The sequence below is a fragment of the Cyrtonyx montezumae genome, unplaced genomic scaffold, assembly GCF_038088225.1.
Source record: "Cyrtonyx montezumae isolate F1298 unplaced genomic scaffold, pur_monq_1.0 scaffold_3, whole genome shotgun sequence".
Taxonomy (NCBI): domain Eukaryota; kingdom Metazoa; phylum Chordata; class Aves; order Galliformes; family Odontophoridae; genus Cyrtonyx; species Cyrtonyx montezumae.
In genome coordinates this window covers 2,988,576-3,011,301 of record NW_027072034.1, presented here as the reverse complement: position 1 = coordinate 3,011,301, position 22,726 = coordinate 2,988,576, and the positions used below count along the sequence as shown (strand labels likewise).

The 22,726-nt window shown below is 40.3% G+C and overlaps 1 protein-coding gene across 1 annotated transcript; it reads left to right on the top strand.

Moving 5' to 3' along the window:
- The first annotated feature begins 45 nt into the window (after positions 1-45).
- Positions 46-22,282, top strand: TNFSF11 (TNF superfamily member 11). The gene is made up of 5 exons (XM_065743994.1): positions 46-304; positions 7,557-7,724; positions 14,805-14,850; positions 14,935-15,033; positions 20,209-22,282. The coding sequence occupies exons 1-5, from the start codon at positions 83-85 to the stop codon at positions 20,628-20,630; spliced, it is 957 nt and encodes a 318-aa protein (XP_065600066.1). The 5' UTR covers positions 46-82; the 3' UTR covers positions 20,631-22,282.
- Positions 22,283-22,726: the final 444 nt, after the last annotated feature.

The window sequence follows — 22,726 nt, the reverse complement described above, 5'->3', positions numbered from 1 at the left end:
GAGGTGGAGGGGCTGTTTGCCGAGGCCGGGGTGCTCCGAGGAGCCGTGAGTGGAGCCGTCCCAGCGGAGTGCCCGCGGCGCCATGCGGCGCGCCAGCCGAGACTACACCAAGTACTTGCGCGGCTCCGAGGAGGTGGGCAGCGGCGCCGCCCACGAGAGCGCCCCGCCGCCGCCGCCAGCGCCGCCGCTGCCGGCACACCCGCACCCGCCGTCCGCTTCCCGCTCCCTCCTGGCCGCCCTCGTCCTGCTGGGGCTGGGGCAGGTGGTCTGCAGCGTCGCCCTCTTCCTCTACTTCCGAGCTCAGGTGAGAACGATGGCAGTAAAAGGAAGGCAGGGGCTCGGGCCGGCTCTGAAGTTGGGCGAGGTTACAGGGGGTGGGCAGGGTGGAGGGCCGCGTGTTGTCCTTGTGGCTGGAGGTGCTCAGCGTGGGGTTGGGTGCATAGCACTGTATGGCCAGGTGTGAGGAGTCCTCAGGACGGCGGTGGTTCGGTGCTTCTTCCCCTGCAGCCTCGCAGGGGCTTCAGTTGTTGATGCTCAGTCTTTAGTTGGAGGTTTCCCGAGGTCTTCGTCTGGCATGTGGGTTTCGCCAGCACAAGAAGCTTCTTGGAAGTGGAAAACAAACAGAAAAACACCACATCTGGGGTGATGCGGCCCTCAGCTGTGGCATCTAGGATCATGGTTCCCTGTGTGCTTATAGGTGCGCCCAGCCAGGCTGCTCCTTCTCAGAAGGAGGCGATGCTTCAGAGGGCACAGGGAGATGCTGCTGCATGGTGAATTGCTGCTAAGTGGTTAGGGTTTTGGAGAGAAAAGGAGCCCTCTTCTTGGAAACAGCTGGGCTGGCTGGCTGCCTTCCCTTGCCCTGTGCTACTCAGCCTCCCCAGAGGAAGTGGGGGGCTGTAGGGAGTTTGCTTCTCAGGGCCATGTTGTAGTTGCCTGCTTGGCTTCTTATCAGTTATCACTAGTTCTGTTAACAGAGGTCTGGTGGCCTTCGTAGAAGAATTGCTGGTGTTGTTTGTGCTTTGTTTGAAGCTAGTGGGAGTGGAAACCTTTTTTCTTCCGGTCGACTTTCTAGGTAGATGTGCTTGGTCTTGATGTGGCAAAGGCAGGTTGGATTTCTTACCAAAGCATGCTCTGAAAATAGCTGTTGCACAAGCATGTACCCACTTAAACAGGTGAACAGCTGTCAGACAGACACCAACGGTGCTGGTCATTGATTGCGTGGACCGATTCATGTACTTGTTACCTGGGATGGCTTGATTTGCTGCTTTTATGAAAGCAAAATGTATGTGCTGTTGGAGCAGTAGCATGATAGTAGCTGACTGTATCCCATACATTTCAGAGAAACGGTGTTTAATTCCTGGGACTCATTGTAAAGTAGCTTAGAGGTACTTGCTTGCCTGACAGTGTCACAAATTAATGCCTACTTCAACTTATGGCAAAGTGCTTATCACTCTAGAGCTGCACAAACTTGTGGAAACATCTGAGTCAAAACAGCTTGGGAATGCACAGCTGCACATTGATCAATATACTAGAGAGCCATTGCAATCAAAATAATTAATGCAAGTACACTTTTTAGAACTCTCTATTCCCACTCTGTCTTCCCTCCTTCCCCCTATTCTGGACTCTTTCTGATAGGTTTGTGTCAGTACTTCACACATGCCCAACAAAGTGTAAAAAGAATTTTCTTACCATAAAAACGATTTTTGTTTTGCTTCCTTTATTTTAAAATTTACATAGTCTGGTGTAATTCTGCTTTTGGCAGTCTCTTTCCAGTTTCTGGTTCCTGTAGGTTTGGAGTAATGCTGTTGGATGGAGTCCTTTGAAAATGCAAAGTTCTAAAAGGACTGAGAGATGTGCTGTAGCTTAGATGTAGACTTGACTGAAACATTGCCTGAAAATTGTTTAATGGTCAACATAGCATCTTTGGCATATCTGAAAATAGACTAATAAGCATACTTTTGAAGTAGGTGATTCACAGTGATAGGGTATGGTAATCCATATTTGTTCATCAACTTCTTATTGTGTAATGACACAAATGGAAGAAAAAATGCAGTAGATCTTGTAGAGGTTAAGTCTTAACTGCCTTGCAAATTGCTTTATTTATATGGGGCACTGTCCATCTGCTTTGTTTTGAGAAATTTGCTATCAAATTGCATTAATCCACCTGCTTTTAAATTTAATCTAAATCCATACTTTTTAATAACAGAACTGAAGTACTGTGGTGTATTTTGTTTAAAAAAAATAATGAGAAGTTAATAGTAGAAGTGGTGCTTCACAAGATCTGAATTGGTTGGTAGACTAACTAAATGTGAATTAGCAAGATTTGACTTTGGAGGCTCACACTTGGGATTTATACAATTAACAATGTGGCTGTTATACAGGCTCCTTAAAACTCAAAGAAGCTGAGTAAACTCTGACTCAATTTTGCCATACTCTTCTTTATTTTCATTTGCATAAAATCATTTGGGCTGGATCATGACACAATATGAACAGAGACAATAATTGAGGTTTTGGCTTTTCCTTAGTTTTGTTTATGTTGTGGCTTGAGCATTTGGAATTTCACAAGACACAGAACTAAGGCTGACACCAGATTTTCATGAGTAAACATGTTTGTGGCCAAGAAATAACGTAGCACAATGTGAATGAGACAAGGAGCTGGTATATTTGCTTAAAAAAGAAAAAGCTAGGAGTTGAATGCTACCAATATTCCAGTAATGACATTTAGAACTGTGAAAAGATAAAGGCTGTTCTTTTTGGAGCATCTTGTGCAAAGTTCTGAACCCAAGAAATTAAATGCTAACAAAATGTGCTGCTTTTGCTTATGCTTTGTGAGAAATATTTGCTCATTGTCAATGAACATGCACTCAAAATTTAGGTGCTCCATACAGCTGGAGATGGAGTCTTGTGCACATCACAAGGAGGAAGTGCTATGTATTTCACTTAGTTTTCATTGCTAGGTGACAAAGTATAGTCTACAGAAGCTCTTCTTTTACATTTTTCATTCTGGACAATTTCCTCACTGTACTTAGGCCTTAAAATGATATGAGCTTGGCTTAATGCTGACTGAACCAACAGGCACTGGAACGAGCTGGATGTGGAGGCTGGATGTCAAGCTCTTGTAGTTTAACTTAGAATTCCAAGCTTATTTATTTTTCTCCATTTATAGAAAATAGACTCTACAAATGTTAAGTATCCTACTGTGCCATTCACATTTAGATAAATGGGGATCTGGAAGACTAATTTTTTTATATTACCATTTCATACATCTGTGGTATTGTGACTTTTGCTGCGGCATTTTTAAGCAGTCTCCTTCCAGGCTTCATCTAAAATCTCTTGGCAGTGACTAACAGCAAACCACTTGCTAGAGGTCACCAGCACTTTCTGGAAGCCTGGAAGAACCTTTTCTTGGTAGTTAAGAAAAATAATGAAGTGTAAACTGATATGATTAAACTGGAAGTTGGTTTAAGTTTGAAAACAAGTACAGTATAAATGACTTATTTTAAGGAGAGAGTACAGAATGTGATACTGTTAAAAAAAAAAGCAATTTTTACTTGTTAGATTGACTGGATTGTGTTGTCTTTTAAAATCAGCGTGGATTTTTTATTGTTATAAAATTGGCTCTTAAGTCTGGATATTTCTCTGGTCTCACCCACAGTATTGGAGCTTATTTTGACTGCCCTAATTAACCTGAAAGGAGTTCAGAGGTGCAACTAAAATGATTAGAGTTCCTGGGAAATGTTGATATCAGTGGGCATTGAATAATGTGATCTCATTTCAAGGTCAAGATATGTACACAAATAGTAACAGTTAAAATAATAGATGTTCTCTTTAAAAAGAGTAATATATCTGGGATATTTAGCTTCCATAATGTGTCATAAGGCTTTCTCCAGTACTGCTGATGATGTCTTGATTCTTCCAAGTTTGAAGTCTTTAGGACTTTGTGCTGAAGGTCTGTGTTCAAAGGCTACAGATTTTAGGATTTTAGATTTGAGGAAACATTTTTTCTCTGAAAGAGTGGTCAGGCACTGGAATGGCCTACCTAGGGAGGTGGTTGAGGCACCATCCCTAGCGCTGTTCAAGAAGCGTTTAGATGAGGTGCTAAGGGATTTGATTTAGTAGTTGGGTAGGGATAGTGATAGGAGGATGGTTGGACTACATGATCTTGTAGGTCCTTTCCAACCTAATGTACCTGTGAACCTACCCTTCTGTGCCTTGTGAGCTAGCAAGCTGCTCTCTGTAGACCATTCCAGTATTTCATTTTGGCTCTTTGGAAGATCTCAGAATGTGTCCTTGTAAGTTTCTGTTTTGTTCGTTGCTTGCTGCCCACAGCAATGGTCTTGGTGCTCAGTATTGCTGTTTACATATATGGCAGCTCAGTGGCAGGCTTGCTGGCAGTACCTGTTTGAACAAGCTAGCTAATTTCCATGGTTAAATTGTTAAGAGTTGAGTATTCTTTGAAAATGGTAGGGAGCTCCCGGAATGTTAGCTAGTCCCACGATCAGAACTTTGACTTGTGATTTGTCAGTATTGTTATGCAGCTTCAATTTAGGTTGCTGAAGCTGTGAGTGTTTCCATTAAACCATCAGTCTTGTAACTGGAGGTTGAGAGAAGTTGGTTTTCTGTCTTAAACCTTCAGAAGATAAGCTATGATCTGAATAAGTGCCTCTGTACAAGCTGCTGCTGCTGTCCTGGTGCAGCATGGTGAGGCATGTTTGATTACTGACAGGTGATGGCTGGATGCCTGTGGTATCTGCAGTTTGTCATGCTGGATGTTCATGCCCTTATGACAAATGATCTTTCATAGTCTATGCTTTTAAACCTGTTCAGAAGATGTGTTTAAATGAATCCAGAAAGTGGTGTAGTAGTCACTTGCTTTCATCATCTCCAGGCAATTATCTGTTATAGCTTTTTATCTGCTGTCCAATTGTGTGTGTGGGGTGAAGACTTAAATATCAACATCATGTTTAAGACGCTATTTCCCTCGAGTATTTGATAATAGAAATAGAGGCGGATTCATCCAGATTAGTGAATCCTATTTGGGTACCTCAACATAGGAGGCGTATCAGCAAACTGGAGAGAGTCTGTTAGGTGGCTGCTGGGATAGATAGGGGCTGTAGCTTATCAGAAATAGAGCTGGATTCTTTCTGCCTGAAGAGCGGACTGAGATGGAGTCTAACCACTGTTTCTGGCTACTTGAAGAGGGCCTGTATTAATCGTGAAGCCAGGCTCTCCAGAAGTGTACAGCAAAACCAAGAGGCACAGTTACCAACTGCAGCAAGGTGAATTCCAGCTGCACATCGTTTTACAATTTCACACAATAATAGAGGTTGAATTGTAGAGCACTTGGCCTGAAGAGATTGAATGGGGAGATGCCATAAAGCTTTTCTAGGCAAGGCCTCAAGCAGTCTGCCCTAAGTTACAGGTTGGTTATGCTTCAAACAAGGGACTTCACCTTTCTAACTTACTGTCCAACTCAGGTCATTCTGTGTTGATTGCCTTTTAGCAGCTGATGGTGTGCTGCTGTTTTTCCCTGCTCCATTTGTTGTTAAATCTGTCAGCTTCTGGATACTTGTAGAGCCTACAGGGAGAAATAGCTTTAGGTTGTACTTCTACAATCGTTGAAGCTGATGCTGCCTACCTGCTCCTTCATGCCTGCTCCTGTGTTGGCCCTGATGCTTGTCTGACACTTGCAGGACACGGCTTCTGGGTGCACATCCTTCAGGAAACTAGATGAGCAGGAAATTATCCCTGGTACTGGTTTAAAGAGAAGATTGAGAGCCAGAAGCAGGGTTTCGTGGTGGAGAAGGTGAGGGCGCAGAGATGCTCTTCTAGATCTACTTAAAAGAGCTAATGGGGCTGCACCAGCTGGCTTCTTAGTTTTTGGTGCTCAGTAGAGTTGTAATAGCTGTAAACAGGTTTCCTTTTGTATTTAGCTGTGTCAGGCCACCCAGGAAGATGTTACTGCCTCCAAGCCATTGTGTAACTCATCTAAACAGCTTTGCTCCAAGCTGTGGCATCTGCTGATCTTCAGGGGAACCTTTTCTGACCTGTTCATTTCCAAACCCGCAGGGATAAGTAAGGCAGCTAAACCGTCTCACGGAGGCTGGCATTGATTTGAATGAATGGGTCGAACAGCTCTTGTGGAGCCTTCAGTGAGAGGATGGTGATGGAGGGGGCAACTTGCTCTTGGTGCTGCTGACTGTGCAAAAGATGTTTCTCCGCAATGTCTGCCTGTTGGATAGATTTCTGCTTGCTGTAGACTCAAGTTTACCTTTGTAGTCTTAAGTTTATGGTTTTAAGTCAGTTCGGTTTTATTCTGGGGCTTGGGCAATTGAATTCCTATTCATGTGAGCAAGTGATATGACAGATCTGTTTCATTCTGGCTGTTCTGCATTCTGCAAAAGTTCCTTTTGATAGTCTGCTTTGTTCAGTGCTGTGTTAAAGGGAAGTGATCTCTGGTTTGATGTTATCCTTAATGGATAATATTTCCTCATCGTGATTACTTGCAGTATTGTAATTCTTAGCTATAAATTGGTGCTTTGCTCCTATGTTATGGAAAATAGAAGAATTGTGTGTTCTTATTAGACTAGCAGATACAGTTATAGAGCTCAGAGCAAGTTTTAGAGCACGCAAGCTCTTCTGATGTAGAAGCAGAATACATGCCAAAATCTATTACTGAAAGCCTTAGGCTATCTCTGAAGAAAGTGCTTAATATCTGTTAAGTGTATGGTATACGGAAAGGGGGAGAAGGGGTGAAATGGCTTAAATAAAGTTTGTGCAATTAAATTCTGCAAAGGAGCTATCTTGATCCGTGGAATATCCTTCTAAATCATTTAACTGCTAAAACTCAGGAGCATTAGGCTTACAGTTTAAAAGTATATTTGCTTCAGTTACAGGGGTTAATTGCTAAAAACTATCTTGCAGATATTTAAGACTTACTAAACGTTGTCCAGTAAAGAGGTGTTTAGTAGTACAGTTTTATTGTCTTTTGATCTTCCTGAATTTGTACCACCTCAGCAACTCTTTCATGCTGCAGTACACCTTGCCTGCAAAATAGTTTTTGGTAGCTGGTTTCTGTACTTCTGTTTTTTCTGTTGAAAAGGATGATTTAGTGCATACATTCCATATGCTGCTGCTCTTGACACCCGCACATCATCTTACAAACCAGTATTGACAGGGAGGATGGCTGTGTATGTTGCCTGCTAAGGTAATTTTCATATTGCATTGAGTGGTCTGCAGATGGAATTAAGGATTGATTTGAAATTCTCAAGGTAGGACTATTCTTTAACCTTCGTAAAGTCAGGTGTCTGGTCTAAGCTAATGAGCTAGGCAGCTCCTGGGAATAAACTATTCTTCTATCTTACATGCCTGTTGGATGAAGTAAACCTTCCTGTGGGGAATATTTTCTCTCTTGATTTCTTAGAATGAAACTTTAGATAGTAAGTATAGCCAATTGCCAGTGTTTAGATGTTTGAAAATTCTGTTTGACTTAAATGTTCTTATTACCTATTGAACAGACTCTTTAAACTGTGGCTGTGCTTATATTTTTGTTTCAGATGGACCCTAGTAGAATTTCAAAAGAAGATGCACACTGTGTCAGAATGCTTTTCAGATCTCAAGAAAGTACAGACTTGCAGGACACACCCTTTGAAAATCAAGAGTTGAAGTTAATGCCAGAATCATGCAGAAGGATGAAGCATGCTCTCCAAAGAGTTGTGCAGAAGGTAAGTGGTGGATAGTGTTTTCCTTTATTTTGTACTGTTATTAAATATAGCACATTGACCAACATCTGTGTGCAGAGGTAAGTTCTAGATGGTGTTTTTTGGTCTGTTTGAACAATGTCTGATAACGTGTTCGAGATCCTAATGTCTGTGTATTATAACCTGTTGCTGGCTAACCAATTCAAACAGGTTGTAGTTTTGCTAAAGGAAGTCTTGAATATGCACTGAGAGAACTAATCACAGCTGATCGGCCTTTCTGACTTTTGGGGGGAGTCTGAGTGGTGGTCATTAAGAAGGACAGTTACACTTTTTATTTTTTTTCCCTGGACCTGATCTACCTGACTCTTCCTGAGAGGATTTTCCAAACCAAGTCCATTTGCTGTCAACATATTTTCTAGAAGATGGAAGGGGCAGTATTACTTCTCATTTGCTCATGTTTCTTAATCTTTCTGAGGTCCATGAGTTTTTACTCTCAGAAAGAAGGATACTTTTTTTTTGTTCACTTGCCCAACCATTTGTTGTGTGGCAGACCATTCCCACTGTGATGGAAGAACAGCTTTGCCATAGTATAACTAGGCAGTTTCTGCTGAGCAGGGGAGAATGACAGCTTGTTTTCCCAACTCAGATAACAAAGGTAAATTTGCCTTAATGAAGAAACGTAGGAGAACTGGCACAGTCACCCCTTCCTGCAGTAAGGCTTATATAGGCTATTTAAGAAGCTGAACGTGTGCTATAGTTATTGGTTTTCCTGGTTTCCCTGATCTATTACTTCTGCACATCTGCATATGACTGTCAGTTTTTTGAAAAGGGATTTGAACTGAAGTCAGGTATACTTTACAGAGTGGCTTGTATGTGGGTTAATTATATACTACATTAACTGTGCTGAAGTTTCCTTTTAATAAAGCACCCTGAGAGATCATTTTCTGAAAAAAAAAAAAAAAACCCAAAAAACCCAACTTTTAGAAAGCTGAGAGCTTGACACCCTCTTTAAAAACTCAGACAAAATGGGTTAGCCCAGTAGGATCTGTTCATTCTTTCAGCATTTTTTAGACTCTGTCTCTACTCCTACTTCTGTTTTCTGTGCCCTGGTGGTAGAGTGCTCTTTCAAGCAGCTCCCTTGACAGTAAGGAGCTTATTACTGTAAGTGAATGGGAAGCTCTGTGTTCTGGTCATTTGCTGCTGGTTACTCAACAAAAGCATTGACTTCATGGAGGCTGCATATCCTGCTTTCCAGCATAGAGGTTAAATGCTGCAATGTCAGTGGCCAAGATAAGTAGTGAGTAGGATAACTTTTTGGTCAACAACCATTAGTTTGAGAACAATAATGTTTCCCCTGCCAAAGTAATCGGACTGGGATTCTTGAATGCAAGATAATGTATTAAGTAGCTGGGTCAGTGTTCTGGATGCTTTGTCATCACACATTGATGACAGAAGAATAAAGACAGGCAAATGTTTGCCTGCGACTACGTTTGCATATTTTCCATTTTTATCTTAGAACTGAAAGAAATATTGCTAACACAAAATTATCTTTGTGTTTGGTAAGCTATGCCTTTCATTGATTCTGCTATAATGAAAGGCAGAGGTGGAGTTACATGTTCCCTCCAGTATGGTCAGTCCTTAGTGTGGGAATGTAGCCTGTGTGGCTGGAAAGTTGTTTCCTATTTTCTCTTAGTTCACCTCCCTGAAGGAGAATCTAACCTGTGTTTTAAGAGTAAGTATCCTATTTGCATTGGCAGTACATTAGGTGACTGAAATGGAGCACTTCAAAAATAGTTTTGTGATTTTTTTTAATTGTTTGACTTTTGCAATTCAAACTGTTGAGGAAATGAGAACAGACAACTTTTTTTTTTGCTTAATTTTATAGTCTGGTTACAGCTCTTAGCTTACTACACTGATTCTCATCTGTTTTCTTTGCACACCTGTAGACAAGTGTTTACATCTAAAGCAGAGATAGATATTGCCAGTACTCTTACAAAAACCAGTGTAAGTGCAAGGTCAGATGTAGAAACGTGTCTCCTGAAAAAAAAAACAAAACCATATTTCAGAACAAAAATGCTGTTTAGTGAGCAGCTTACTCAGTAGAAAACACACATTCAATATTATTGCATATAAACTTTCAAGCAGACAAATAATATGCTTCCTTAGTCTTTCTGTTTGCTTTTTTTTTTTAATATAACCCTAAAAACCCTTTGGCAACCCAGATGCACTAACCACATTTCTTATGAAGTTTATTATGAGTCTGAAGTAGAAAGGACTACAAACATATCTTGGGTCAGTTCATGAGTGTCTTTTTTTGGCAATATTCCCAGCTCCTAGCTTCTTGGGGAGTTCAGACATAAGCTAGTCCCCTACATGGCAACAAAGTACTTTGTTGGTAGACCTCCAGGGCAGAACTTATAAAGAGATCTATATTTTTAGCAAACATTTTAAGAGCATGTGGTTAGGGACAAACTGAAGGTTTTATGGGTGACTGGTTTAAGTTGTCAAAATTTCAATTTCCACACTACAACCTTACATAGTTTTTTTTTTTTTCTGCAGGCAGTAGAGTACTCATTTGAATAGAGACTGCAGCACTAATTTCAATCTTCTGAGTATGTGCTTTCTATTTCACTTCCTTTCTGGTTAGCATTCTTCTGCTGAATTTCTGACAAGATACTACTTCTTGATAGCAACTGAACTTAAAATGGTGAGAAAAGAAAAAGAAACATCTACCTAGTGGAGCCTTAGCCTTAGTCACAACTTCCTCACTATGTGAATGTATTAAGGGTCTCCTGTGATTAGCTTACAAGTAGCCTTTTGAGACCACTCAGAGTAGATCATGAGATATTGTATAATCAAAGAGGAGGGAAAACCATTCACAAGTGTTACTTGTTCTAATGTATCCTGTTCCAACCTTGAGCATAACCTGAAGGGTAGGACTTGTGTTTTGAAGACCTGAGATGCTAGTGTGGCAATAGGTCTGATAGTTGCCTACGGGTTAAAACCTGCATCCTGTTTTGCATGAGGAAAGAGCAGTTCCAAAGTCTTCAAACACTTAAAGCATGATTTTTAGCATTCAAAGTTTGGATGTTTTGCAGCTTCCTGATGGCCTTTTAATTTTTTTGAAGTAAGGAAGTACTTTTTATTTCTGTGACTGACTGCTTGTCTATTGTTTGAACAGTGACTGTATGAAAGAGGTTGGAATATGGGAAGCAGACCAGCAGAGTTGACACGGTGGGCAGTGAGCAAATGACTCAAAGGTGTGCAAGTGCAGCTTATTGGAAGACAATGTGTGGTGTGGTTTTTTTTTTGCAAATGCTCTAAAAATAGCAGCTTGGTAGCACACTTTGCTGTGTGATTTGAATTTTTATGAGAGAATCACGTGATATTTTGTCAAGAATTCTCATGCTTTTACAGTCTTAGTTACAGTATCTGTTGAGCTGTTTCTGCTTTCTTAATGATAGCGTGCGCTGTGAGAAAGGAGTTGCTTAGAGGCGTTCAGCTGCTTAAAAATATAGCTATAAGCCCCCTAAGAGGGCATCTTTAGACATCCAGGTTGCATAGTCCTTACGTCTTTCACTATCAGAGGAAGCAAGTACAGCTTTAGTTCTTCTGCTGCATTATCTTGCAACTGTAAAAACAGATAAAGGCTTTTTCTTTGTCAAGAAGACAAGAACGCTTTTGAGGTACATATTCTTCATGAGGAAACCCACAGCTCCATTCTTGTCCTCTATGAACTAGGTCACGTATTTCTCCCAATTTCTTTCTGGATGCCCAGGTAACTGGAAGAAATTTAGAATTTTCTGGGGCTATTCAGAGTCAAAGAGCTTGACAGTAATGCAGGGTTTGGAGAATTTGGCTGATGGAGGATTTTTGTTTTCTGGCCACAGGCTAACTGTTGGTAATCCACTGACAAGCACATAGAAGATTCACTCAACGTGAGCCAAACTCAGGTTCTTAAATGTATTAGTGTTGGGCTCATTCTTATCTCCCCTTTTCTTGCCATGATCACAGAGGTGTGTAGGGTTTGGAAGGGTCCTCAGGAGGTCATCTAGTCCAACCCTCTTGCTAAGGCATGGCCACTAGAGTAGGTTGCACAGGAAAGCATCCAGGCAGGTTTCTAATATTTCTAGAGGAGACTCTAAGTCATCTCTGGGGAGTTTGTTCAATGTTCTGTCACCCTCAAAGTTTTTTTTTCTTGTTCTTATGAAACTTCCTGTATTCCAAGATGATGTCTGCATCTTTTATTGCATAGTACCCAAGCTTCAAGAGTCGTACATGAGTGTTCCTGTTAAGTTCAGTCTGCAGCTTGGTGGCAGAGTTGCTCCTAGGAAGCAGGAGAGTAATAGGTAGGTTGAAAACCATCAAGATCAGGAAGACAGTGGACTTGGGTCTTCCTAGGTAGCTGTTCTGCTCACCGAGTAGTGATTTTGCAGACGAAAAGCACCACCACTAGTTAGAAAAAAAGCTCGTGCTACATTTTGTGAGGACTGCAGCCTTTCTGTGTGAAAGATGTATGCTGAGTCAGACTGCTAGATCTCAGAAGGTAGAGGTTCCCAATTGTTTAAGCCAGAGAGTCTTTGAAAAACATACAGAAGCAGAACTCTAGGATCCTAATAAAAAATAGGTTGCAAGGAACTGCATGAACTGGCTAGTTCAGGGACTTCAAGGGATATGCAGTGATCAGGTATGGGATTTCATTTAGTACTGTTTTAGATACCAAGAGATTAAAATATACACAGCTGTTCTTGGATCTGCACAACAATCTCTCCAGGTAAGTGCATTAGCACAGAAATAAAGGATCCTTAAGTAGTTTACACACCCAAAATGTTTCTAAAAAGAAAGGAAGAAAATAAAGGAGTTTTCCCACTCTGGGGGAAGGTTTGGGGACAGTTAAAGAGCTGTAATGTCTGAGAGTCTAGTCTGTCTTGGTCTTTCACTTTTTTTATTCTATTTTCTTTGAATAAGGCTTTAAAAGGGCACTGTAGATGGGAGCATCATCTCTCTTGCCCTGCTGACTACCCTTCTTTTGCTGCAGCCTAGGATACTGTTGGCTTTCCAGGCTGGAAGTGTATGCTGTCAGCTCATTTCCAGTTTCTTGTCCACCAGAATCCCCAAGTCATTCTCTGCAGGACTGATCTCAAAGAGTTCTTCTCACAGTCTAGTACTGCTCTGACCTAAGTGCAGTGCCTCACACTTGGCCTTGTTAAACCTCATCAGGTTCTCACACGCTCTCTTTTTGAGCCTGTCCTGGTCCCTCTGGACAGCTTCCTTGTGTTGTGCTGGCTGCACTGCTCAGCATGGTGTCATCAGCAAGCATGCTGAAAGGTACACTTGATCTCACTGTCCCCTTGATAAAGATATTGAATAGCACCAGTCCCAAGATGGTATCATTGGGGAGAAAGGCTTTAAAAGATGGGAAATTCAGGATAGATGTTAGGAAGAAATTCTGTACTCAAGAGTGGTGAAACACTGGAACAGGCTGCCTGGAGAAGATGTGGATGCCCCATCTCTGAAAGCATTCCAAGGCCAGGTTTGATGGGGACCTGGGTAGCCTGACCTAGTGGGTGGGAGCCCTGCTCATGGCTTGAACTGAATGATCATTGAGGTACTTTCCAACCTAAGCCATTCTATGATTTTATCACCTTACCACCTAGTACTTATTGTTTTTTTCTTACTATTTCATTACAAGTTAGAGATCAGGTGTGGTTAGAGGCTGATGCTGGTGCACAGCTCCTAGACTTGAGCTTTATTTTCATGCTGATAGAACTGATGTTGCAGTAAGAAGCTCAGAGAGGGGAAGTGAATCTAAATGGGGGAGATGGATGTGGGTTTTGCAGCTTCTGAAGTTGAGATTCTTCTGCTTTTCTTCTCGTCTCTACAGCAAAAAGCATTTTTAATGATTCATATCTACAAAATCAGCATATCTCTGCTGAGGTCGTATGCTTTGATAGTCATACTACAACTTCCATGCTGCTGTGGCTTTCCATTTTGGTTTAACATTTAAACACCTGCTGAAGGGAGAAAGTGAGAGTACATAAATGTACAGCAAAGCTGTTACAGATATTGTGGCTTCAGAATGATCTAAAAGCAAAATTTCAGGTGTTTTCGAAGCAAGGTTTCAAATTCTAAAGTGCTACAGTGATAGAGAATATTGCTGATGTGGCCAAATCTGAGATGCGCTGTATATATGTGGTGTTGAATTAGACAGCCAGCAATACAAAAAGACAGAACATGGGACCACACTTAGGTTTCAGTGGTAAGAATACCAATTTTTTTTTGTCTTCAATAAAATATTTCCTTCTCCTAAGCATCTTCATGATGGTTGCATGGTACAAGGTAATCTCAGTAGCAAGGAGAACGTTATCCTTATTTTATAGGAAACAAAAAAGCAGTACAAGGCTTCTCACAAGAACACATTGCTTAGATTTTCAAAAAGCTGTTGTCTGTAAGTTTTCTCAAGGAGAAGGCAGGAGTGGATTGTTGGAAACAAGGCTTTCTGTGGTGCCTGATATCTGTTATTTGTGCTGTTGTTGTTTTTTGGGTTACCTGGATTTCATTCATATTAATCTGCAATTTTGGAGAATTCCAGAACTCTGGCACCCAGTCCATTTGGCCCAGCACAAAAGGGAAAATGCTTAATTCTTCAGTTTCTGTATGCCTTTTATGTGAGGCTTGACTGCAAAGCCTGCTAGCCTTGAAACCTCTCCTGTTAGTGGTCGAGCATTAAGGGGTGGAGTTTCATTTACTTTATCATCAGTGAAATGCAGTGCTTAGCTTTCCTCAGCTGTGTGCTTACATAGTTGTCCTGATGCAGAGCTGCCTCTTTCATTACCTTTCTACTGCAAGCAATTAAGTCAGTTCATAAGCTCCATGGTTTTATGGGATATGTTCTTAGTGATCATCGTTACATTACACTTAGTGAAACATTACAAGTTCAGTAAGTGGAAATAGTTGTAAATGTGAAACCTCTAATCACTATTCCAATAAATGGTGCAGTGATCTTGCAAGCCAGCGTCCCTGAGATACAGTGTTCTAAGCTGCAGCACATAATATCAGAGAAAAAAAGACAACATCAAAGTAATGGCTTTTTTCTCATTTTAGGAAGTCCAGCGTATTCTGGGAAAAGAGCCACCAAGACCAGAAAAAGGTAGGTCCTGGCTTGTGAATAAGAAATAACATTTTAGTTCTGAACTTCTTTTTTTCTGAGGTAATGAAAGTCTTTTTATTCCAGCTGCAATGGAGGCAATAGGAATGGAACTGTATAGGAGAAATAAGCCTGAGAAGCAACCTTTTGCACATCTCATTATTGATGATAAGAATATTCCAACTGGTAAGTTTAGTTTTAATACTTCTAATGCTGCTATAAATGCACTCAGTTCCTTTTTAAGCGCACTGTTTTTCTCCTTTATGCAACCAATCCAAAGGGGAAGGCTCTGTTGAGGCCTGAAACCTGAGATCTTCAGCAGTCTGCCCTAGAGACGAAACGCTTCTGCACTGAAGGAGTTAGCTTTTTGACTAGAGGAATAGGATTCTTTATCTTTCCAAGTGTGTTGTCACTGCCCAAATCTAGAGCTTTATAAACAGTCTAAGCAACTTGTGAAATGGCAGTCAGAACTTCTGCAAGCTTTCTTACTAGCTCAGGTGCCTCGTAAACCTGTTTGAGTCAAGTTTTGGCTTTTGACATGGGTCAGTCATAGAGGATATGGCACCAGTAAACTTAGCATTTTGTTTTTGGAAAGTTCAGATAATTTCTCAATCATAGAGATGGTCATTTACATCCACTGGAGTGTGTCACAGTTTAAAACTACCTATGTGTCTTGATTTGTTGCCTCCCTAGGTGTTACTCTATAAAGTGTATTTTTACTGGGGCCAGTGATTGATGACTCTTACTAATGTGCAACACTGCCTTAACTTTCTAGGGAATGAATTAGCATGTCTGTAGTTGTTGGCAGGGGAAACATTGCTCTTGTTCTCTTTTCTGGTGTGTTTTTTTTTTCAACACAGACTGTAGGAGCTCTTAGAAATATAGTGCCAGTTGTAAAACCGCTTAGTTTCTCCTTTGAGTAAGTCAGCCCCTTAGCAATGCAATGAGTTGAGCATATTCATTTTGTATCTGGCACGTGGGTTATGCATCTTTTGGTTGGGAAAGTGTTGCCAGACGTTAATCATGAGAATGGCTTCTGTGGATCCTGTGAACATTGCATCAGTAAGGGACTGCATCCTTATGGATAGCTGGAACCATGAACCTTCTAGTGATTCTAATGCACTTTGCTGTCTTATGAGTGGTGTGAGGCACTACCCATTTGACTGGGTGGCATAGGGATTCATGACAGGAATAAAGGATGAAGAATTTGCCTGTGGGTCACTAGGAGTTGTTCTTTCTTATCCTGTTGCCTTTGGCTGCAAATTTCTATTGCCTTGCCATACATGACTTCTGAATTATTTTATACCATCTACAAGTCTTAGCAGATTTGTTTTCAGAATTTTAAGTTCTCTGCTGTCATCACTGACCCAGAATGAGCAATGTCAGGAAAAAAAAATCAATTTTCTAACCATCAGACAGGGTTGAGTAGTTTGCAAATGAGCACCCACCAAAAATAGGCACAGAATATTTTCCATTCACCTGATTCACAATAATTAAAACCCCAATGGACTTCTGCAGCTGGGGAATGGCAGGGAAGGGAGTGAAAATAACCCTTCTTAAATCTTGGTGTCCCACCCATCATTTGACTGCAGAAGCTGTAGAGGTTTTGTTTGCTGTGTGTATTTTTTTAGGTTTGTTGCTTTAGGTTAAAGCTTGATGCTTGCTGGTTGCTTTTTTCAAGAGCTTACTTTAAACCCTACCTAAGTTCTAAACAACAATGGTGAATTTTGGCTTATAAATTGATTACAGAAATTAGTCAGAGTTTAAAGGAGAAGAGAACAAACCGAAATAGATGTAAATGTTAAATATATCGTTTGGGATGTGAATTGGTACCTTTAACTGTCTAAAGGAACACTGTAGTATTTTGAGCTATTTACAGCTACACGTTTGGCTTTGCTGCCGTTTGTCTCCAGAAGAGGTTTTTCAGAGTAGAAATAACTTTGAGCCCTTTCCTCAGGCTTTATTTATACTTGAATGCTGCTGCAGTGCAAAGGAGCAATAAACACCGGGTTCTTTCTTCTGTTACTGTCCCATCATCTTCTTTCTCACTAATTAATTTTAACTCAGCTATGTTAGTCTCAGTTCATGCCTGCTGATATCTAAGATGTTTAGATTTGTTCTGAGTTACCAGGATCACTGTGAATTATCTTTTTTAATGCTTGCTACTGTGTCTGGAAGGTTGCCTCAGTCATCATCTCTGACTTCTTTCTTTTCTGTCAACATAACTTGCCTTATGTTATTTTTTCCATGGCTTTATTGTAAATTCTGTCTCAAAAGAAACTGTATTACAGCACTTCTGACTGTCCCATAACATTGATTATTGTGTTTTAAAGTTTCAGTCACAGCTGTCTTGGTGCTTGTATTCTGCAGTTTTCTCCTCTGCCTGTGTTTTGGAATAGTTACTGTTTTGGTGCCTCCAGGTTTGGGTGTGTTACCACCTGAAGCCCCAAGAGCCTGCTTAAACATTGCATGTATCTTTGTGCTGTCACTGGCTTCCCTGAGCTTCTTAAAGCTTTGAATTGTTGTAAAACACCCATCTACCTTGTTTAACATAGTCATAGCATTGTAATTTAGGTTGAAAGAGACTTCCTAATTTCTTTACCTATCCTCCTCATTTTCAGAGTAGCCCATGTTTCTTGGGGCAGTATTTCTGGTAGACTCAACACTGTGTAAAATAAGTCCTACAACTTCAGTTACCAGTAGTGCTTCTGAGTTGTGCCTTGGTACCACTTTCTCAGCATTTTCTTGCAGTTGAATAATTCCAGGGTAAGAGACTTAGCTGATTGTTTTCAGAACTTTTTTATTATTACACACAATAAAACTTATCTCTGTATGAATTTGCTTGGATAATTTCTACTTGGCTACACTTGGAGCTATAGAGCTGCTGTTTATGTTCTGCTATTAAAGCCTGTACTTTGCACACGTTTTTGTGGAGGAATGCTGGAAAGTTGTTTTTTTTTGTTCTAGACTGCCATTAAAATATTCCTCTCACACGCAAGTTACTTGTCCTTGGCAATTAGGGAGACTCTTAGCTCTTATATTCCCTTGTCCCTACTTATCCTCTCATATTTATGCACAAACAAATCCAGGAAATGTTTTTAATCAAATGTACCTGTGGCTGTTCCCCAGGATGCTTGTGAGCACTGGTAATTATCTGGGCATGCCTGGGTACATGCTTGGAGGACAGGACACCAAGTGGCCTTGGAAACTTTAGCAGGAATAGATTGTTTTGGTTCGGAGAAGACAGTGTACTGAATATTCCTATCAGGAGGTAGATGCACTAGGAGCCAAAGATTTACAGTCGTCTGGTGCCTTTGCAGATCAGCTGTGGGTTAAACAGAAATGTTTTTTGTTTGGAAGTTGGTAGTGGTTAGGAGAACAAGTTGCCCAACTTTCATCTGTTGTGCTGTGTGTCTTGTGAATGAATGGTAGGTTGTAGTGGCTCTTCCATTCCATGATGTATCCCAGGAAGTGTCAGGGCCTGTGTGGCTTCCTTAGGATGGTGCTGATGTTCCTCTTGTGTGGACATGTCCCTGGAGCTTGACTGCATCTTCTACACCTGCTGTTGCATGTTCCTGTTTCTTTTTCTTAGAGCTGAGGTGGGTGCTAATGGAATGGTGGTGGAAATGAAGAGGTGCAAGGGAATGTGAGGTGTTCCTCATTAGAGCATAGGGTGTGATAAACCTCTGCATAAAATGCATGCCTTATTAACCATGCTACCTGGGCTGGTGTTGCTGTTTAACACTGTGACACTAAAATCAAGCTGAGGTGTCAAATGTGGCAAGGTTTGAAAGGAAGACTCTTTCTGAGTCCCTGTCTGACCTCCTATCAAGGCATCTCTTAGCACAGAAGGATCTATATGAGATAACCTCTGAGACTTGAAAGCCTCTTACAGGTGTGGCTACTTGAGGACAGCAGCCAGGAGGTGCCTTTCAGACCAGAGTTCCCAGAATATATTTGTAGCTGTATATGTGCAGTTAGCTTTCAGTGACAGTCCAGAGCTGACAAATCTAAGCGCTTCCAGGATCTCAGCTACTTTTTGACTCTCTTTTCAGAGCATTCAGTCACTTCAACAAATATGGGACTTGTTGACCAGCCTCTCATCATGCAGGCAGAGCAGAAAAGAGTTATATGCGTTAGGAGTTCAGTAATGCTTGTTTAGATGTTCTCTATTAGTTGTTTTTGGTAGTCAGACAGTAACTGCCACATGTATATTTTGATTCTCATGTATGTGATGTGTGATACAGTGGTTATCTTCTTTCCTAATCAGTGGATCTCCAGCTTAAGATCATTTGAAGGGGACTGTTTTCCAAGCGTGGAACATCAGCTCATTGTTTCTAGTCTGAAATATGTTTAAAAAATAAAAAGGCAAACTATCTAGAACAAAGCCTGTCTTCCTGAAACTGTCATCCCAAGACTAGATATGAGACAACATAAAACTGAGTGTACCTCCTGAAGAGCTGTAGTTGCCTGACTGTAAATATTTGTAGAGAGAACTAGGATTGTGCTGTGGGGGTACTATCTAAGATGTGAATAGATGAGATTTTAGAGCCTTTTTTTTTTTATGTATTCTAAAAATCAGATTAAATTCAAACTTTTTTTGTGTGAAAATGTTTGTCATAAAAACTTGAAGAGTTATCTAAAGTATAGCCAACAAATGTATACTAAAGATCATAGATTCATAGAATGGTTTGGGTTGGAAGGGACTTCTGAGGTCGTTTAGTTCTGACCCCTTACTATAAGATGCACAGTTAAGTGCATAAAAATTGTGAATAAAAACTGTTATTTTAATTCCATTGGATTTGTTCTCAAGTGAAAACATTTACTTTTGTACTGCTGCAGTCACGAGAACTTGAACTATGAAGGTTTCAGAAGCTTTATGTTCAGGGAGATACAAACAGTTCCTTTCAGGTTCTGTTTAGTTATTCCTTGCAAATACTAGTTGAAGTATCATAAGATTTGCTCTTTTTTATTAGCAGTCTTTTATTTCGAACTCCTCTCAAGGGTTTGTTACCTGAATAAAGCTTTAGGTGGCACACAGTTACTGCACAGAGCTTGTATGACTGCAAGAACATAATTGAACTAGTGGCCAAGCAAATGCTTTGTACCATGTTCCAGTGGATGTTTGTGGGAGAGCAGACAGTTACAGATAGCAAATGGCAGCACGTGATGAAAAATGGAATTTTCTTACAGGGTTTTATCACAAATTGACTCATACTCAGAAGCTTTAAACTTCACTTTAGCCTTTGTGACGTGGTTGCTATTAATTTAACAAAAATTGAGGTTTGCTTTTTAAGTGTTGAGTTTTGTGTAATGTTTATAAATAACTATGTATGTATTTTTTTCCTCCCTTCTCTTCAGGAACTCGCAAAGTGAACCTTACATCCTGGCATCATGACAAAGGCCAGGCAAACTTATCAAATATGACGTTCAGTGATGGGAAACTGATTGTTAATCAAGATGGATTTTACTACCTTTATGCCAACATTTGTTTTAGACATCATGAAACTTCTGGAAACCTGACTAAAAGAGGGCTTCAGCTGATGGTGTACATGACTAAGACAAACCTTAAAATAAGGCGCTCTGATGTGTTGATGAAGGGAGGAAGCACCAAATATTGGTCAGGGAATTCGGAATTTCATTTTTACTCTGTAAATGTAGGAGGATTTTTAAAATTAAAATCTGGTGATATGATAAGCATCCAGGTATCAAACCCATTGTTACTGGATTCATCACAAGAAGCAACTTACTTTGGGGCATTTAAAGTAAGGGATTTAGACTGAATCTTTTAGTGTGCTGAAATTTTGGGGCGGGGTGGAGGTTTGTGGTTCAGTCACAACTTGAAGACAGAGCTGAAAATCTTTCCCATCCCAATTGCATCTGTATAAAACACATATCTCTAAAGACACATTTTGCCCTGTGCTGATTCTAGCAACAGTTCCATAAATCAAGAATATAATTATATAGATCTCCTGATCCAGTCTTATACTAATTTTACTTCACATGTCTCCATTGGTTTTGGTAGTGTCATTAAGATTTTAAATTGCTCTAACTGAAAGCAGAGCAATTAATATCACAGAATTTCCACATCCTGACCTGACTTTATAACCTGTGCTACTCTTGCTAGTTTTGGCACAATCAGGGCAGGGCAGAAACTGGCTTCCAGGTTGTGTTTGGTGCTCAGTTTTGCCTGGGGCTGAGCATTCTGACCCTGAGACAGCAAGAATTGTGAACGTATGACTAATTCCATTGCATTTGATGTGGTTTTTCACAAAAGTTCAGTTAAGCGTGTTCTTGCTTTGCTGGATTAAGGTTGGAGCCTTCAAGCCCCAGCAGAAATGAGTTGTAGAACACCTAAACAGTCCAAATTAAGTTTTTATCTGACTAAAAGGACTATTCCAGGAAGGAGGAAGATCATCTGGCCTTGCAGTTCTAAAAGGTTAATTACAGGTCATTCTTATTGTTGCACAGCTAATTGAAAATACAGGTTGCTAAAATACGGTGTGCCTTTGAAGTATTACATTGTGCCAGAACCTGCAAAGACATTTTTTTAGACAAAAAAGTATGTATTTTTATATTCTGTAATATCTAAAGTTATATTTCAGGTGTAATGTTTCATGTAAAGAAAAAAAATGTAAATTATATTGTCCTATAGTATTTGATACAAGATATTTAAATTCTTGCTGTTTGTATATTTAATGTTTTATACTGTTTTTTTAATGTACAGACATGTTAAACTAGTGCACTTTTTAATCCCAATGGGAAAAATTGCAGCTAAAAGAGGTTGTTTGCAATTAGCAAATGTAATATATCTTTGTTCTTTTTAACTTAATAGATTTCTGTTAAACTTGTCAGTATTACTGGGAGGAGAGGAGGGAGTTTCACACCAAAGTCATGAATAATCACACCAGAATGCTGGTCACTGGGTGCCTTTCCAGTCCTAAGGGTAATGAATATTACGAAGCTGGCATTGCATTAAAAAAAAAAAGCCACAGAAATATATTGGGGGTATTTATAGTTACGAAGCAGGCATATTTTCCTACAATGAATTCTGCAAGTTAGAAATTCTGTAATGACATTTTTTAGCCTAGTTTCCTGAAGAAGTGAAGCTTACGTCATTGCATTGCCTGTCCTTTTCTTCCCCCGTAGCTTTTGAAACTCTGTGCCTTTCTGCCAGGTTTGGCAGAGGAATGGCAGCGTTTAAGAGGTATTCTTACAGGTTTTTTTGTGAGAACTGACAGCTGAGAGCAACTCAGCCATCTTACATTATTTGTCATGTCAGTGGCTGGCCACTGGTTCATATTAAACAACAAATAAATACGGGGAAACTTCTAGCTAGCCGCTCCATGTGTTGTTTCTTGTATAGCTGCTTGGCTAAAAATGGTAGGAGGTAGGAATCTGAGGGTGGGTGTGGGGGAACGTAGCAGGGAGCTGCGAATACTTCTGATGTTTAGGGCACATTCTGGGCAGGGGACAACAGTTGTTGAGGAGGGGATGAGAGGCTTTAGGAGTTAGGAGTATTTGGGTACTCTTAGGATGATGTGGGGAAGACCTACTCTTGAATGCAGTAGGAATTGCAGAAGGAAAAAGACTCGGATCTATAAGAAATGAGGCTTCATACAAATCCTCAGACTTCTTTTTATAATTAATGGATTTGAATTCAAGCAATTATTTTATATTGTGTAATAAACATTTCTTTTTAATGTTAATATTGTTTTCTTACAAAATATATTTCTAAGAAAAAAATCTTTGTGGTTTCTTAATTTCTGTGTTGTTGTATTTCACATACGGTTCCAATTGTTCATATTTCAGAATGTGCAGATTGGGTGCAGTATAACTCATTAAGAAAACTGAAGCACAAGTCAACTATTTTGAGACA

Excerpts from the sequence above, each read along its gene's own strand:
- TNFSF11 (XM_065743994.1), top strand. The coding sequence starts at position 83 with ATGCGGCGCGCCAGCCGAGACTACACCAAGTACTTGCGCGGCTCCGAG. Across the intron at positions 305-7,556 it reads TCCTCTACTTCCGAGCTCAG|ATGGACCCTAGTAGAATTTC; the intron begins GTGAGAACGATG and ends TTTTTGTTTCAG. Across the intron at positions 14,851-14,934 it reads GCCACCAAGACCAGAAAAAG|CTGCAATGGAGGCAATAGGA; the intron begins GTAGGTCCTGGC and ends TTTTTATTCCAG.